At 50.7% G+C, this 18,168-nt stretch overlaps 1 protein-coding gene across 1 annotated transcript; it reads left to right on the forward strand.

Annotated features, from left to right (window-relative positions):
- The first annotated feature begins 5,206 nt into the window (after nt 1-5,206).
- On the forward strand, nt 5,207-17,794 carry SY (synaptophysin). Its single transcript, XM_011761935.2, has 7 exons — nt 5,207-5,351; nt 6,487-6,552; nt 7,667-7,791; nt 10,827-11,022; nt 11,744-11,935; nt 13,474-13,804; nt 16,319-17,794. The coding sequence occupies exons 1-6, from the start codon at nt 5,316-5,318 to the stop codon at nt 13,798-13,800; spliced, it is 942 nt and encodes a 313-aa protein (XP_011760237.2). The 5' UTR covers nt 5,207-5,315; the 3' UTR covers nt 13,801-13,804; nt 16,319-17,794.
- The last annotated feature ends 374 nt before the right edge of the window (nt 17,795-18,168 follow it).

An 18,168-nucleotide genomic window follows, 5' to 3' on the forward strand; every position in this document is an offset into this window, starting at 1 on the left:
TTCCTACCCTGAGCCACTGCCCACACACGGGTATTTCCAGAAACCAGGACAGCCAGGCCTGATTATTCAGCGTCAGGGAAGGAGGGAGGAGGAGGAGGAGGAAGAAGAGACAGCAGCCAAAAAAAGCTGGAGGCAGAGTGGAGGAGGGGGAAGGGGGAGGGGGAGGGCGTTGGACAGAGATGGAGGAAAGGGGAGAGAGAGGGTGTGAAAGGTGCTTGGACCCGGAGAGGAGGAAAGGCAGAGATTTCACCAGGGCTCAGCCAGGTCAAACTAGGAAGGGTAGACGGATGAGAAGGAAAGGAGAAGGAAACCCAGAGGAGAGTCCTGCCAGGGAAGAGTCCTAGAGGTTGGAATCGTCCTGGTATGTGATGCATCTTAGGCAGAGGGGTCCTCTGACAGTAATAGGAATTTTAGGGCGGCTAAATTGAGATCGCTCTGTCTCCCATCCATCTCCCACCTTCTGCCTGAGAAAGAAAAGAAAACCTAAATCCTCCATCAGTAGACAACATAGGTGACAGCAAAGGGCAGGGCTCCCAGCCCTGGGGAACCCACTCAGGGCCCACCTGGCTTTCCTGAGACCACCTAAGAGTAACCTACTTTTATCCCACACAGATCCCAGAGGTCCTCTCTGCTTCTTGCCCCAGCTTTACTCCTCACCCAGCCTTTGGGGTTACATTCGCTCAGTGAAGGCTTATCAGGCATTTACTGTGTGCCAGGCACCGGCTCCGGGATTCTCTCGGGACAAACTGAGCTGGCTGAAACACGGGACAGGTCTCATCCAAAGTGGGAGTCAGCCCCACTCCAGAGGAATTGAAGGTAGCATTGGCAGTGGTGCAGGATGAGACCACCAGGCAGGGAGGAGCTCTTCCCAGCTCTCAGAGTAGGGGTTTCTCATTTGTATAATTTGTGCCAATCAAGCCAGGACTGAAATTTGAGGGAAGCCAGAATTGGAGACTAGGACTGAGAAGATTGAGTTACATTAGGCCTTGAAATAAAGGCTTAAAGTGGCTAGGCTGGAGTTAGGTGGCAACAGCAAGTCATGGGCAGGTCATAGAGAGTGAAGGGAGACTGTTGAGGGATGAGGTGGGAGAAACCACTGAGGCCAGATCAGGCGGAGCCTTGAATGCCAGGCCCCAAACTCTGGGATTTTTCCTATAAGCAGTGGGGAGCCATGGAAGGGATTTGAGTAGGGTAGTGACATAGTTAACATTGCATTTTAAATAGATGTTCTGACGGCTGTGCTGAAAACAGAAGGGAGGGGGAAGAGACTGGAGATGCTAAAATTGGCAGGAATGATGGTCGCCTTAGCCAGGGGAGGTGGCAGAGGAGATGGTGAGAAGTGAGTGGATTCCAGAGATGTGTAGGAGGTAAAATGAACCATTTATTGGGCCCTGTGCTAACTGCATTACAGTGATTATCTCGTTGAATCAGTGCAACAACCTTATAGGTATCATTTTAAACCATTTTACCTGTCCAGGGTCAAACAAGAAGAAATATCAGAGGTGGGATTCAAATTCAAGCAGTTTGATGCCAAGATCCATGCTTTTAACCCTTCCTGTGTACTGCTTCCCCAATAAGGCAACAACTGGGAAGTATCCATTACATATTTGTGTGAATGTTCATGTTTAAAAAAACAGGTATTGAGCTGGGCATGGTGACTCATGCCTGTAATCTCAGCACTTTGGGAGACTGAGGTGGGAGGATCACTTGAGCCCAGGAGTTCAAGACCAGCCTGGGCAACAAAGTGAGACCTCGTCTCTACAAAAAAATTTAAAAATTAGCTGGGCATGGTGTCTCATGCCTGTGGTCCCAGCTACACAGGAGGCTGAGGCAGGAGGATCACTTGAGCCCAGGAGGTTGAGGCTGCAGTGAGCCATATTCATGCCACTGGACTGCAGCCTGGGCAACACAGGGAGACCCTGTCTCAAAAAAAAAAAGAAAGAAAAGAAAAAAAAAGGATATTCATTCAGATGGTTCAAAATTCAAAAGGTAGGCCAGATGCAGTGGTTCACACCTGTAATCCCAGCACTTTGGGAGGCTGAAGTGAACAGTGGATCACTTAAGGTCAGGAGTTCACAACCAGCCTGGCCAACATGGCAAAACCCCATCTCTACTAAAAATACACACACAAAAAATAAAAATTAGCCAGACGTGGTGGTGTGTGCCTGTAATCCCAGCTACTCAGGTGGCAGAAGTAGAAGAATCGCTTGAACCCAGGAGGCGGAGGTTGCAGTGAACTGAGGTTGCACCACTGCACTCCAGCCTGGGCAACAGAGCGAGACTCTGTCTCAAAAACAAAACAAAACAAAACAAAACAAAACTACTGAGATGCTGTTTTTCATCTTTCAGGGTGGTGAGTATCAAAAAGTTTGATAATGTTCCATATTGGCAGGTTGGCCAGAAACAAGCATTTTCATAAATCGCTTGTGGAAGTTTCATTATCTTATACATTTATCTTTTAGCACATGCGTGAGTCTATCTGTAAGATGAATTCCTAGAAGTATGAAGCTGAACCAAACAGTAAATGAATTTATTTTTTTAGATTTTGCCCAATCGCCTTCTACACATGTTATACCATGTCTGCCTGTGTAGAAGGCAATTGGGCAAAATCTAGAAAAATAAATTCATTTACTGTTTTGTTCAGCTTCATACTTCTAGGAATTTATCTTACAGGTAGACTTGTACATGTGCTAGAAAGTGTATGTACAAAATGATACACTACCGGGCTGTTTATTTTTTATTTTATTTTATTTGAGATGGAGTCCCAAAAGGTACAAAGGGGTATAAAGTGAAAAGTTTCCCTACCCTCTGGAAGCAAATAGTATTATCGGGTATCTTTTATAGACATACAAGATGGTGTGCTGAAAAAAAAAAGATGGTGTACTGATAAGTTAGCACAGTGGCTAAGAGTAACAGGTGCTGGAGCCAGACTTCCTGGGTTCATATCCTGGTTCTACCAATTTGCCAGCTGTGTGAACTTAGGAAAATTCCTCTCTGCCTCGTAGTTTATTCAGCTGTAAAATGAAGATAGTTGTCGTACCTGTCCCATAGGGTTACAGTGAGAATTTAAGTGAGTAATACAGGCAAAGTTCTCTAAACAGTACTTGACAGAAAACAGCCACAATTTAAATATTAGCTATTCTCTGTCTGATATAACCCTTCTCTTCTCTTTGTACACAATTACCACACAGTTTGACATCTTGCATTTTTTACTTAACTAAATATCTTGGCAATCATTCCATAGTTCCATGTTATTATAATGACAGCGGCATAGTATCAAGAGTTTAACGGCCGGGCGCGGTGGCTCAAGCCTGTAATCCCAGCACTTTGGGAGGCCGAGGCGGGTGGATCACGAGGTCAGGAGATCGAGACCATCCTGGCTAACATGGTGAAACCCCGTCTCTACTAAAAATACAAAAAACTAGCCGGGCGTGGTGGCGGGCGCCTGTAGTCCCAGCTTCTCGGAGGGTGAGGCGAGAGAATGGCGTGAACCCGGGAGGTGGAGCTTGCAGTGAGCCGAGATCGGGCCACTGCACTCCAGCCTGGGCGGCAGAGCGAGACTCCATCTCAAAAAAAAAAAAAAAAAAAGAGTTTATTTAAACAGGCTACCAGCAATGAGCACTTTGGGAGTGTCCATTCTTTATCCTATTATAAACAGCCCTGGCCCGGGGCGGTGGCTCACACCTGTAATCCCAGCACTTTGGGAGGCCAAGGCAGGCAGATCACATGAGGTCAGGAGTTCATGACCAGCCTAGCCAATATGGTAAACCCTGTCTCTACTAAAACTACAAAAAAAAAAAAAAAAAAATAGATGGGTATGGTGGCGGGTGCCTGTAACCCCAGCTACTTGGGGGAGGCTGAGGCAGGAAGAATTGCTTGAACCCGGGAGGCGGAGATTGCAGTGAGCGGAGATCGTGCCACTGCACTCCAGCCTGGGCAACAGAGCGAGACTCCGTCTCAAAAAAATAAAAAACAAAAAATAAACAGGCCAGTCGTGTATTATCTTATACATATATCTTTTAGCACATTTATGAGTCTATCTGTAAGATGAATTCCTAGAAGTATGAAGCTGAACCAAACAGTAAATGAATTTATTTTTTTAGATTTTGCCCAATTGCCTTCTACACATGTTACACCAATGAAACTTCCACAGGCGATTTATGAGAATGCTTGTTTCTGGCCAACTTACCAATATGCAACGTTATCAAACTTTTTGATACTCACCACCCTGAAAGATGAAAAACAGTATCTCAGTAGTTTTTTTTGTTTGTTTGCTTGTATTGTTTTTGAGATGGAGTCTCGCTCTGTTACCCAGGCCGGAGTGCAGTGGTGCGATCTCGCCTCAGTGCAACCTCTGCCTCCTGGATTCAAGCGATTCTCCCGCCTCAGCCTCCCAAGTAGCTGGGATTACAGGCACCTGCCACCACAGCCAGCTAATTTTTGTATTTTTACTAGAGATGGGGTTTCACCGTGTTGGCCAGGCTGGTCTCAAACTCCTGAGCTCAAGTGATCCACCTGTCTCAGCCTCCCAAAGTGCTGGGATTACAGGCATGAGCCACCGCACCTGGCCGAAGTTGAGCATCTTAAGCCCCAACTGTATTTTGTATCATAGCCATCACTGTTGACCTTGATGGGCCTAGTTTTAGTTGCAGGAAGGAGGGTTATTCCAATTAAGAGAGAGCTAAGGAATAAATAGCAGGTAAAGTGGTAGAGTTAGAGTAGGCATTAATTTGACAAAGAGGAAGAGAGAAATAAGGGAGATGGTTAGCTGGGGGAAGGAGAGAGTTTCAGGGTATGCTTCAAATGCAGACTACGAAAAAGGAAGCTGGAAGACCTTGAACCGTGTTTAAACTGCAGGGACTCTGGGCACTGCCAGCTAGTAGCTGGCTGACCTTGTGAGAGTCACTTAAGCTCTCTGGGGAATCATTTTCCTCATCTGTAAAAACGGCGGAATAGTCCCTAAGACATAGGACTTTTGTAAGCATTAAATGAGTGAACACGTTTAACAAACTCAGAAAAGGGCCTGGCAAAGTTGTCACACTGTAGGACCGAACGGGGAGGTATCCTCTCCCGAGCCCTCGAGCTGTGTTTTCCCAAGGCATATTCCAGCACGCTCTCGCGGCTCCAGTCTCCCGGCCGGAATGGCTGCCGGTGAGACTGGGGTACAACCCTCTGTGCGCAGGCGCGTTGCGGGCAAGGAGGGGGCGCGAGGGGCGGGGCTGCAGCCGCCTGGGCTGTTCCAACGAGCGCGCGCCGCCCCCGCCGCGCCCCGCGCCGCCCTTGCTAGCCGGCGCCTCCCGCCCCCTGCATTGCTGATGCTGCTGCTGGCAGACATGGACGTGGTGAATCAGGTACGCGCTCCAGCACCGTGGACAGAGCCCGCCGCTGCCCGGCTGCCAGGGCCGGGTCGCTCAGGCCCGCCGACTCTGGGAGGTGGTGGCCAGGGTCTGGCAGCGGAGACCCGGTCCCCGGCGCTGGGGCTGGGGTCTGCGGCAGGTGAAGGGGAGGAAAGGGGAGGTGGAGGAAAGGAGTGCGCTCTTTGCCGCAGCGAGGGCCGTCCTCACTGCCGCAGCAGGGGCCCCGGAGTCCAGTTCATTACTGGCGACCGCGAGGGGAGGAACAGGGGCCCGGGGGCTGGAGTGAGGGCAAGGGACAAGGGGAGGGGAGAGTGGAAGGAAGATGGGGGGTGCTGCGGATAAGCTAGGAAATAGAGCGACAGAAGGTGTGGGGGCGGGGGTGGGGGAGAGGACTGGCACCCGCCCCTCCCAAACAGAGACTGTACCCCCATAGGCGACCACCCCTTCCCCCAGAACACACCTAGGGGACAATCTGGTTTTACTCCTTCCAAAACCCCCAGTCTCCTCACCTCCAGCACATAGCGACTGAAGCCATGTCCCAGCCCTCCCCCACCTTAATCAGTCCAGACCCTCTCCGCCATCTCTCTCTTCGCCACCTCAGAAACTCACCCCCAATCAGTCCCAACCCTTCCCCATCCCCATCACCTCAGACCTCCACCATCACTGCCATCTGACACACCTTTACCACTGCAGACCCTTCCCCCACCTGAGCCAAACCGACTCCTGCCCTGTTATGACTCACCTTCACCATCACAATCCCCCACCAGAATGCACCCCACTCCATCCCCATTCTCCACCCGAACCCCTTCCCTATCTGACTCGCCTTTATGTTTCAGACCTGCTCCCCCTCCTTAACTAGTCCTGACCTCATCCCCATCTCCCTCACCCCCGACCTCCTCTGCCATCTGACTCACCATCTCTTCAGACCTTCCCACCAGTCCTTGGACCCCGGGGTCTTTTCTCAGAGACCCTGGGGCTCACACCTTCCCCAAGGTGTCACTTTCTCCTTTTCACCCCCTCCCTGAGGTCACATGCTCCATCCCCAGGGGTCATTGATAGGCAGCCTTGCCACTCACCTCCCTCTCTACCTCCAACAACCCCACCCCTTCCCCACTGTTTCTCTCCTCAGCTGGTGGCTGGGGGTCAGTTCCGGGTGGTCAAGGAGCCCCTCGGCTTTGTGAAGGTGCTGCAATGGGTGAGTGTGGTCTGGGCTGTTGGGGGAGAGTAAAAGGAGAGAGGGAGGTCATGGGGTCCAGAAGAGCAGGGGTGGAGTAGGGACGGATAGCCAGAGATGAGTGTGGGGGTTGTAGGGAATGGGGGAATTAGACTCCAGGTTGAGGTTTCAGGGGTTTGAAGCCAGAAAACAGATGAGCTGTGACGTCACATAGGGTTGAGGGTACCCCCGTTGTGAAGTGGGAGATTGTGACGTCCTACCTCCTCTCCTGAAGTGAGGGAGGGGTGGGGGAGGTGGAGCCTGTAGCAGATGCTGGGTGAGCTATGCAAAGCCAGAGAAACCCAGAGACAGTGAAGGTGACAGAGAGAATGAGGGACAGGGAATGATAAAGACAGAGATGGAAATACTGAGGAAAATAAAGAAATATGGAGATGAGAAGAGATACAGAGATAACGAGAAGAGACAAACAGAAACAAAGAAAAGGGAGACACAGAAAACAGATGCAAAGAGAAACAGACGCAGGGAGAGAGGCAGGAAAACAGGGTGGGGGAGAAAGAGACACTCAGAAAAAAGAGACACCAACACACAGAGAGGCAAGAGGGAGACAGAGAGAGAGCCATCCAGAGACCGAGTGAGAGACAGGACAGAAAGACAGAGACAAACAGACCAAGAAACAGAAAGACACAGACATACAGGCATACACTTACACAGACAGAAAAAAGAGATAAAAAGAGACACCAAGAGATCAGACAGGCAGAGGCAGAGAGGATCAGAGACACAGAGAGACAAAGAGACATCTGAGAAAGACAAAGACACATAGAGAAACAGAGATACTGAGAGAAACAGAGACACAGTGAGATACACAGAGAACAACAGAGACAAACAGAGAAGAGGGAAGTCAGCATGGAGAGGCAGAGACAGAGAGAGACACAAAGAGAGAGAGAAACAGGAAGAGACAGCCATACCCTTGTAATCAGCTTGTCCTTGGTCCCGATGAGCCCTGATTAGGGGTTGGGGGTGGGGACTGCTCCATCTGCTGCTGCCTGTGCTGGGCCCCCAGTCTGTCCAGAGGAGGGCACCTCCCTCCCACATGCACACAGGTTCACTGTGGCCATCCCCATCCCTGCTGCCCAAGGTCTTCGCCATCTTCGCCTTTGCCACATGCGGCAGCTACAGTGGGGAGCTCCAGCTGAGCGTGGATTGTGCCAACAAGACCGAGAGTGACCTCAGCATCGAGGTCGAGTTCGAGTACCCCTTCAGGTGTGCTCCCACCCTGGGATCCCAACAGACCTGGGAGAGGAAGGGGCAGGGTGGAACCGGCCAATACCTCCCCCCCAAGTAGCTCTTGCCCAGCTCCCACCTCAAGAGGCCACATCCACTGGGATCACTGAGCACCTGCCTTGTACCCGGCACTGCTCTGGACTCTAGGACTATGTGGTGAGCAAGGCAGACATAGGCTGTGGCCCTCTGGCTCTGTTCCAGCGAAGGGGTAAAGGACAGGCAATAAATAAGATACAAAAATAAAAGACAGGTGTATATACATACCTTAACCCGGTAGGTACTCAATTAATGTTAGCCAATATTATTATTTAATCCCCATTCATTCATTCTATATACATTTTTGAGAACTTATTGTATATCTGGTACTACTCAAAGTGCTGGGAGCATGATAGTAACTAAAACAGACCCAACTCCCGCCAGGCGCAGTGGCTCACGCCTGTAATCCCAGCACTTTCGGAGGCCGAGGCAGGTGGATCACCTGAGGTCGGGAGTTTGAGACCAGCCTGACCAACATGGAGAAACCCCGTCTCTACTAAAAATACAAAATTAGCCAGGCATGATGGTGCATGTCTGTAATCCCGGCTACTCAGGAGGCTGAGGCAGGAGAATCACTTGAACCTGGGAGCCTAAATCACACCATTGCACTCCAGCCTGGGCAACAAGAGCGAAACTCCATCTCAAAAAAAAAAAAACAGACCCAACTCCCTACCTTTATGGAGCCTAGATTATAACAAATAAATTAACAAAGAGGATAATAGCAGACTGAGAGAAACTCAAGGAGGGGATCCTCATGTAGGGTTTTATGGTAGAGAATAATGAGGGGCACTGCTTAGATATAGGGAAAAATTAAACCCAGTTAAACAATTCTGACATTTATTGAGCTCACACTGTGTGCCAGGCACTACACTGGGTGCTAGGTGCACAAGAATGAGCACAGCTGGCATGGGCGCTACCCTCACAACGATGTCTACCTCCTGCAGGGTGGGACAATCGAGACCCACAGACACAATCCCTGCACAGGTTTCTGAGACTCCTCCACTATTTGGCCAAATTATATAACCACTCTGGGTCTCAATTTCCTTATCTGTAAAAAGGAATACTAATAATATCTACCTCACAGGGTTGTGGTTAGCATTCAATGAGTTAATACTCATCAGGTGCTTAGCACAGTGCCTGGCACACAATAAGTGCTCCATCAGTGTTTGTTCGATAAGTAAAATAAATTTAAGGAACTCAGGAAAGAGGACAGGGATTGAGTTGGAAACTGGGGGTCTTCGAGCACTAAGGGTAAATGTAGGCTCAAGAGATCACCCAGTGGGGGGATGGAAGAGTGAAAATAGAAGAAAACCTAGCACAGGCCCTGAGCAATGATGGAAAAGAGAGGAGGTGCCGGGAAAGTGTGGCCTGAGAGGCAGGGGGCAGCCAGGTATCCATGGGTTCACAGAGGCAAGGGAGAGAAGAGTTTGGGGAAGGAGGGGGAGCTGGCAGCATGGGACACTGCTTAGAGCCGGCCCTTTGGGGATCCACAAGACCTCAACCATCCCCTGTGCCCCCTCCCTACACCTCCCATGTCTAGAACTTTGGGTCCTAAGGCTTTAACCCACAAGTCCCCCAGAAAAAGAGTCTTGGCCCTGGGTCCCCCTGAGCAAATCTCTCCCAAACTGCCCTAATACCCAAGGACCTGTCATTCCCTCTTATGGACCTCCTCTCCTGACCCAGCCCACTAGAAACAGAAACTCAAACCCAGATGCAACTCCTAGCTCCATCACTTATGAGCTGTACAACTTTGGGCAAGTAACAACCTTGCTAAGCCTCTGTTTGTTCATCTGTAAAAAGGGTATAATAAAGCCTGCTTTAGAGAATTGCTGGAGGCTGTCATTAAATGAGACAATTATGTAAACTGCTTAGTAGGTGATTAATAAGTGCAAGCCTCTTCCCTCAGGGCCTTTGCTACACAAAGGCATTGGCACCATTTGCTCAATCTCAGGATCCTGGCCTCCAATCTGAGACCGTGCTCCAGTACTTCTCCCCACAGACATTTTCTCTCTACAACCCCCACTTTTCTTCCATCACACCACAGGAAAGGCCTTAGTCCCAGGACACCTCCCCTCTTCCCTCACATACACACACCCTGTTCCAGGATCCCTTTACCCTCCTTTCTTTCTGTCTGTCTTTTCCTGTTGTGTAGTCGCTGGGCTCTCCTCTGCTATGCATACATTTTTTTCTCTAGGGGACCTGAACTGGGGTGGGAGAGGAAAGTCAACATGAGGAAGGGAGAAAACAAGGTTCAGATCCCAACTCTGACATTCCCTTGCCAGCTGTGTGACTTTAGGCAAGTTAATGCACTTCCCCAAGCCTCTGTTTCCGCCTCTGTACATTTCATTTGATAAACATTTCTTGAGTGCCTGCTAGGTGCCAGCACTGTTCCAGGGCCTGGAGATACAGTGGTGAAAATAGAGGAATAAGCCCCACCCTCTTGTAGTTACAGCAAAAAACAAGATTAAAAAAAATAAAATATCTGGTATGTCAGATGGGTACCACTACTATCGAGAAAAGTGGAGCAAGGAAGCCAGGCTAAGGAGTGCTGGTTGTGAGAATGTTTCCATTTAATTTTAAGTAGGGAGATCAGGGAAGGTCTCAATGAGAAGGTGACAGTTGAGCAAAGCTTCAAGGAGATGAGGGAGTAAGACCCGAAGCTATCTAGGGGGAAAGCATTCCCGGCAAAGGGAACAGCCAGTACAAACAAAGATCCTGGGGAGGGAGGATGCCTGGCAAGTTCTAGAAATAATCGAGAGACCAGAGTGCTTGGGTTGGAGTGAAGGATGAATAACACCTATCTCACCAGGATGTTTTGAGCAATCAGTGAAATGTGACTGGTACATAGTAGGTGCTCGATGAATGGTTATTTCCTCCTCTTCCTGGGGCCTTGTCAGAATCGGGGGGACCCATGATTGGGCTGGAGGGTTGAGGGGGTTCTTAGGGGCTGGGCCACACCTGCCCACCTCTGTTTGCAGGCTGCACCAAGTGTACTTTGATGCACCCACCTGCCGAGGGGGCACCACCAAGGTCTTCTTAGTTGGGGACTACTCCTCGTCAGCCGAATTCTTTGTCACCGTGGCTGTGTTTGCCTTCCTCTACTCCATGGGGGCTCTGGCCACCTACATCTTCCTGCAGAACAAGTACCGAGAGAATAACAAAGGGCCCATGCTGGTGAGTCCCCACAACCACTTGCATGTAGCGACCATGGGGACACGGAACCTCAGGGACACAGCCATGCTCACAGACCACACCAAATCCCAGACAGGCCCATAGGCACACAGCCACCATAACAGCCACACATATAGCTGCCGCTGCTATTAATCCACACCAGGCATCAGGGACACAGAGTCATAGAGTCACAGAGACATACAGCCCATGCAGAATCCCAGACAGGCCCACACCTGAGAACCTTCCTGCTCTCACACAACCACACAGCCTAGATCAAAGGAAGAGGCCCACAGAGGTTCACTGTGACAGTCATGCCTGTCATCATGCCACACCGACACACTGATTCCTACACTGCTGTACTCACACACCCTCAGCCTAGACACAAAATGACAAAAATTCCCACATGCAGACAAAAGTGGAAAGACACATTACTTTCCACAGATTCGGAAATCATCCCACAGAGTTCCCCTCCCCCCAACACCCACAGCCACATATCACAATCACACTCCCACATCCTCTGTGTCATGTACACACACAAGCTCAAGCTGGGAGGGCCACCTTCAGGTGAAAGTGCTGTGGGCTTGAGAGCTGAAAAGGCAGGGGAGAGACAGGCCTCTTCTGGGGGTCTCTTCCCCAAAGAAAGCCTGTGATCCGAGGAGGCCCCAGGGCCTAGCGTGAAGCAGTCCACTCACAGTGCCGTCTTCCTCACCCCTGCCTGCCTTAGGACTTTCTGGCCACGGCTGTGTTTGCCTTCATGTGGCTAGTTAGCTCATCGGCATGGGCCAAGGGGCTGTCAGATGTGAAGATGGCCACAGACCCAGAGAACATTATCAAGGAGATGCCCGTCTGCCGCCAGACAGGGAACACATGCAAGGAACTGAGAGACCCTGTGACCTCGGGACTCAACACCTCGGTGGTAAGCCCTAAGTGCTGGCTGGAGGAGGGAGAGTGGAAAACAGTACAGTCCGGCATGGGGAGTAGTGGAGTGGGAGAATAAGAGGAGAGTCAGGGGAGATCCAAGGGGTGTCCCTGGAGAACACGTGCCAACAACAACATTGAAGGATGAGCTAGCAATTGTAACCACTGTGACACCACAGACTGTCCCCAAAGGGGGAACATGACAGCTTCTGTCCAGATTAGGTTTGGGAGACCTGGATCCCAGATCCAGCCTAGACATGTAGAATTTCTGGCAACTCAGCACCCTCTCGGGACCTCAGTTTCCTCATGTGCAAAACGAAGGAAAAACTTGAAATGTTTCCCCACTTGGATGCCCCCTGCTGGCTGGAGTCAGACTGACTGCGCTCAAATCCCAGCTCTACCTCTTGCAAACTCCCTGACCTGAAACTAGCCACAGCCTCTCAGGGTTCAGTTGAGCATGTATAATAGAAAACTAATAATGGGTCTTGCTCCAAAGTTGAGTATTTAGTGAACTAATAATACGGAGTGCTCAGAAAAGGGCCTAGCACAAGGTAAGTCGTATACAAGGATTACAGATGCTAAGATTACAACTTTTCTTTCCTGTCACTTGCTGGATGTGAGACTTCAGGTAACTTAGCCTCTAGGGCCTCAGTTTCCTCAACTATAAAATGGAGATAGTATTTCCTGCCCAAAACTGAATTTTAAGTAAACTTATAACATGTAAAGCTCTTAGAAGAGGGCATGGCATATAGGAAAAGATACATAAAGTGTTTTATGTCTTAAAATTACTTTATGTGGCCGGGCGCAGTGGCTCACGCCTGTAATCCCAGCACTTTGGGAGGCCAAGGCAGGCAGATCACCTGAGGTCGGGAGTTCAAGACCAGCCTGACCAAAATAGGGAAACCCCATCTCTACTAAAAATACAAAATTAGCCGAGTGTGGTGGCGCATGCCTGTAATCCCAGCTACTCGGGAGGCTGAGGCAGGAGAATTGCTTGAACCCAGGAGGCGAAGGTTGCGGTGAGCCGAGATCGTGCCATTGCACTCCAGTCTGGGCAACAAGAGCAAAACTCCATCTCAAAAAAAAAAAAAATTATGCAAGTTTCATATATTTTATACATGTACACTTATACATATATTTATATCTACATGTATGTATTTAGATGCATGTTAGTGGTATAGTTAAATTTAATAAGTTTGTATCCTTACATTTTACTATGAATATATTACAAATTTACATTTTATACATGCATAAACGTGTATATAATGTGCATATGTGCAAATATGTAAATAATTGTATATGTAATACTGATAGATCGCAGCATCCCCAGGACTCCAAATTCTTCTAACATGCCCTCCCCGCCAGAGGTGATTTTTCTGCACATCGATGTTCTCGCACTGGGACTCAGAGAGTCTGGGTTTCAGAAACCCCCCACCCTGCGGAGCCTATGGATTCATTCCCCGCATGCTCATTCCTGCACGCAGGACCGCCAAGGCAATGGGCGGGGTACCACAGCCGAGCCTTGTCTCCCTGCAGGTGTTCGGCTTCCTGAACCTGGTGCTCTGGGTCGGCAACCTGTGGTTCGTGTTTAAGGAGACAGGCTGGGCCGCCCCGTTCCTGCGCGCGCCTCCCGGCGCCCCCGAGAAACAACCGGCACCCGGGGACGCCTACGGAGATGCGGGCTACGGGCAGGGCCCCGGCGGGTACGGGCCCCAGGATTCCTACGGGCCTCAGGGCGGCTACCAGCCTGACTACGGTCAACCAGCCGGCGGCAGTGGCGGTGGGTACGGGCCTCAGGGCGACTATGGGCAGCAAGGCTACGGCCCGCAGGGTGCACCCACCTCCTTCTCCAATCAGATGTAGTCTGGTGAGTGACCGGCGAGCGGTGCAGCCAAGGAGGGTACAAGAAAGGAGACGAGCGGGTCAGTGAACCAATAAGAGTCAGGGGTAAAGAGTACGTAAGGCGTTTACTGGGGCAAGTAAGGACTGAAGTTTGAAGGAGGCAATCAAGAGGCAGAGCTACCTGCTAAGAGCTGAAAAACTAGCCAATGAATGGAGAAAAGAAGAACGGTGCTTCAAGATGGACAGAACGAAGAGCCAATAGGAGGGAGGTAGAAGTGCAACTCCGGGGAAAGGCGGGGGGAGAGAAGCAGAGCAACCAATAAAGGGAGGGAATATCGGGGGACTTGCGCAATGGCAAGTCAGCGGGGCGCAAGAGTCACAGAAGCGACGAGGAGGTGGGTCTTAGAGGTGACTGATAAGCCAATAGGTGATAAGGCCAATAGATGGTGAGGGTAAATGGGCGTGGATCTTGAAGGTCAGACGAGCTCACCAATCCGGGAGGAGGGGATAGATCTGCCGCCTCTCCCCAACGCTCGAGGGGAGGGAAGTAGTGTGGATCTTCAAAGGAGGAAGAGGGACCGGGTAGGGTCCTGGAAAGGCTTGCCAGCCTTCTTGCTGGGCCTTAAAAGAGAAGTGAGGGTCAGGCTCGGTGGCTCACGCCTGTAATCCCAGCACTTTAGGAGACCGAGGCGGGCGGATCGCTTGAGTCCAGGAGTTCGAGACCAGCCTGGGCAACATGATGAAACCCCACCTCTACAAAAAAATACAAAACTTAGCTGGGCGTGGTGGCATGCATCTGTCCCATCTACTTGGGAGGCTGAAGTGGGAGGATCACTTGAGCCTAGAAAGTTGAGGCTGCCGTGAACTATGATCCTGCCACTGCACTCCAGCCTGGCAACAGAGCGAGACTCTGTCTCAAAAAAAAAAAAGAAAGAAAAGAAATAAGAAAAGAAAAGAGAGAGGCCAGGCGAGGTGGCTCATGCCTGTAATCCCAGCACTTTGGGAGGCCAAGGTGGGCGGATCACCTGAGGTTAGGAGTTCAAGACTAGCCTGGCCAACATGGTGAAACCCCGTCTCTACTAAAAATATAAAAATTATTTTTGGCCGGGCGCGGTGGCTCAAGCCTGTAATCCCAGCACTTTGGGAGGCCGAGACGGGCGGATCACGAGGTCAGGAGATCGAGACCATCCTGGCTAACACGGTGAAACCCCGTCTCTACTAAAAAATACAAAAAACTAGCCGGGCGCGGTGGCGGGCGCCTGTAGTCCCAACTACTCGGGAGGCTGAGGCAGGAGAATGGTGTGAACCCGGGAGGCGGAGCTTGCAGTGAGCTGAGATCCGGCCACTGCACTCCAGCCTGGGCGGCAGAGCGAGACTCCGTCTCAAAAAAAAAAAAAAAAAAAACAAAAACAAAAACAAAAACAAAAAACAAAAAAAAAAATTATTTTTAATTTTTATATTAAAATTAAATATTTTAATTTTAGACGTGGTGGCGCACGTCTGTAGTTCCAGCTACCCTGGAGGCTGAGGCAGGAAAATAGCTTGAACCTGGGAGGCGGAGGTTCCAGTGAGTTTAGATTGTGCCACTGCACTCCAGCCTGGGCGACAGAGCGAGACTCTGTCTCAAAAAAAGAAAAAGAAAAAGAGAAGTGAGATTTCCCTCAGATAGGAGGGAGGATGTAGGGGAGGAAAGGCTGAAGGAAAAGGCTAGGGGGTGGCGTGAAGTCGGGGGAGGCAGAAGGTGGCAATACTTGGAGGTAGCCTCTGACACTGGGTTAGCCAGGATGGAAAGGGCATCCCATATCTAATTCATCAAAAAATCCTGTTGGTCCTACCTTCAAAAAATATATCCATCATCTTCCACTGTCATCTCTCCCGGACCTCTTCTCAGGTCTCCATTTCCATTCTGTTCTACTCATAGCATCTGGAGGGATTCTGTTAAATCCTAAATTAGGCCACAGTCCTCCTGTGCAGAACTCTGCCCTGTCGCAGGCTGGGCGTGGTAGCTCATGCCTGTAATCCTAGTACTTGGGGAGTGCTAGACTTGAACTCCTGGGCTCAGGCAATCCTCCCACCTCAGCCTCCCAAGTAGCTGAGACTGTAAGTGTGAGCGACCATGCCCACCTCACTTTGTTTTTTTCATTTCTTATTGTCACCCTGTGTAATACGATATAATCCACTCATGCATCATGTTCGCTGTGTGAAGTCTATCTCCCCCTGCTACAATATAAGCTGCACAAAGACAGGGATCTTTGTTTTGCTCAATATAGTTTAGCACAAATGGCTAGAACAGTACCTGTCAAGGGACTACTTTTTTGGTTGGGGGAGGGAGACTGTAATCTCTTTGGTACCTAACCCAGTGGGGGCAAGATCAGGTATATCTTCTCAGTAGAGGCAGCTGGGATGAAGTTGTCTCCAGCAATATAAGTGAAAGAAGAAAAGACATAAAGCCAGGAAAAAGGCATAACAGCCCAACCCCTATCTGAGGGCGCCACCCATGTCGGACCCCCTCTCCTTTCTGTGTCTTTTGTCTCTACAGGTCAGTGAAGCCCAGGAGGACCCATGAGGGGGCAAGAGCTCAGGAGAAGGCCTGCCCCCCTTCCCACCCTTACACCCTAGGTCTCCACCCCTCAAGCCAGGAGACCCTAACTGTCTTTGTTGTTTATATATATATATATTATATATAAATATCTATTTATCTGTCTGAGCCCTGCCCTCACTCTACTCCCCTCATGCACTAGGTGCCCAGTCTTGAGTGGGCCTCCTCTCTTACCCCTGTCCCTTTCCCTGCATCCCTTGGCCCCTCTCTGTTTACCCTCCCTGTCCCCTGAGGTTAGGGGGATCTGAAAGGACAGGGAGAGAACAGACCTCGGCTGTGTGGGGAGGGTGGGTGTGGCTTCAGACTCTCTCTTCTCTCCCCCTCCCCTCCTCCCAGCTCTGGCCTTGGTTCCTCCAGCAATGCCTGCCTGAACAAAGGCCATTAGGGAAATCCAACTCCAGGGTGAGAGAAAGGCAGAGATTGGGGGGGCTTCAGGTAGAGAGAACATTTTGGACCCAAGGTGGTCTTGGAGAGGAGCTGTGGAGTGGAGGGGTCGGCAGGGAGGTTGGGTTCCAGACAGAGTGGATCTGGAGTCTGAAGGAGAGGAGTGCGCTAGAGCATTCTGGGGTGGGGCTTGGAAGGACGCTGAGGGCAGGGTTCTAGAAGGGGCGGGGCTTTGAGCGAGGCAGAATGGTGGGCTCCAGAGTAGGTGGGTCTTGGACTGGGACCAGAGCCTATGGAAAGGGTGTGGCTTGGAACATTTGGGAGACTGAGCTTGATTATAAAGGGGACAGATCTTGAGCAAGGCAAGAAGTGGGATTCAGGAATGGGCCAAACCAGGGTTCTAGACAGGGTGGGGCTTAGAATGGAGCTTCCATGGTGGTTTCAGAAAGGGCAGCCCCTCCCCATGGTGCAGTGAAGAAAATGTTTTACAGTGGCTGGGTTTGGGCAGTGGAGAGGGGACTTGGATAGGAGCTTCCAGACGGGTTTTGTTAGGGATGGAGGAGAATGGCTCTGGCTACAGCTTGAGACGGAAGTGGCCTGAGAAGAGCCAAGTGATATGGCTTGTAGGGTGAGGCGTGGGATCCAGAGAGAAGCTCCCCACCACACACACCCTTCCCCACTCCTGTGATGAAACAGCTAGGTTAATCAGAGGACAGAACCAACGGGTCTGTGGGGCTGGCCCACCCCTCTTCCCCCTTCCCCTGCCCCCTCCCTCCCTCCACACCTCCACCTCTCCTGGGGTGGTTGGAGGCCCGGTCTGGAGCCCCTATCCTGCACCCTCTGCTGTGTCTGTGATGTCAGTAGTGCCTGTGATCGTGTGTTGCCATTTTGTCTGGCTGTGGCCCCTCCTTCTCCCCTCCAGACCCCTACCCTTTCCCAAACCCTTCGGTATTGTTTGAAGAACCCCCCCCCCCCAAGGAAGAACAAATATGATTCTCCTCTCCCAAATAAACTCCTTAACCACCTAGTCTACCCGGCTCTGGTTTCTCAGTGTGTCTTTTTCGGGTGCCGGGGAGGGGGTCAGCCAGGGAAGAAAGGAGGGAGAGGTTGTGAGAACAAGCTCCTCCCGGACCTACCGACCGCAGTTCAGCTCGCTGCACCATTTCAGGCCCCTTCAAAAGTGTGAGGCAGAGCGGCATCCTCTAGAAAGCCTCTCCTGCGGATCACTCTGTCACTCTCTGAATAGCCCTGATCGCCCTCCCAATACTAGCCACCGAATGCCCGGTCTTTCTAGGATTTGGTTCTAATTCTGGTCCCTTAGTCAAGCCCCTTCCGAGCCCCCGTGGAACCCTCTCCTCAAATCCCCAAGGGATCGGAATAGAAGGAAACCTCACATTGCCTGACCC

The sequence above is a fragment of the Macaca nemestrina genome, chromosome X (genome assembly GCF_043159975.1).
Source record: "Macaca nemestrina isolate mMacNem1 chromosome X, mMacNem.hap1, whole genome shotgun sequence".
Classification (NCBI taxonomy): domain Eukaryota; kingdom Metazoa; phylum Chordata; class Mammalia; order Primates; family Cercopithecidae; genus Macaca; species Macaca nemestrina.

Bases quoted from the DNA above. Each gene is read 5' to 3' on its own strand.
- SY (XM_011761935.2), top strand. From the start codon at position 5,316: ATGCTGCTGCTGGCAGACATGGACGTGGTGAATCAG. The intron at 6,553-7,666 runs GTGAGTGTGGTC...CTGCTGCCCAAG, and splicing joins TTGTGAAGGTGCTGCAATGG to GTCTTCGCCATCTTCGCCTT. The intron at 11,023-11,743 runs GTGAGTCCCCAC...TGCCTGCCTTAG, and splicing joins ATAACAAAGGGCCCATGCTG to GACTTTCTGGCCACGGCTGT.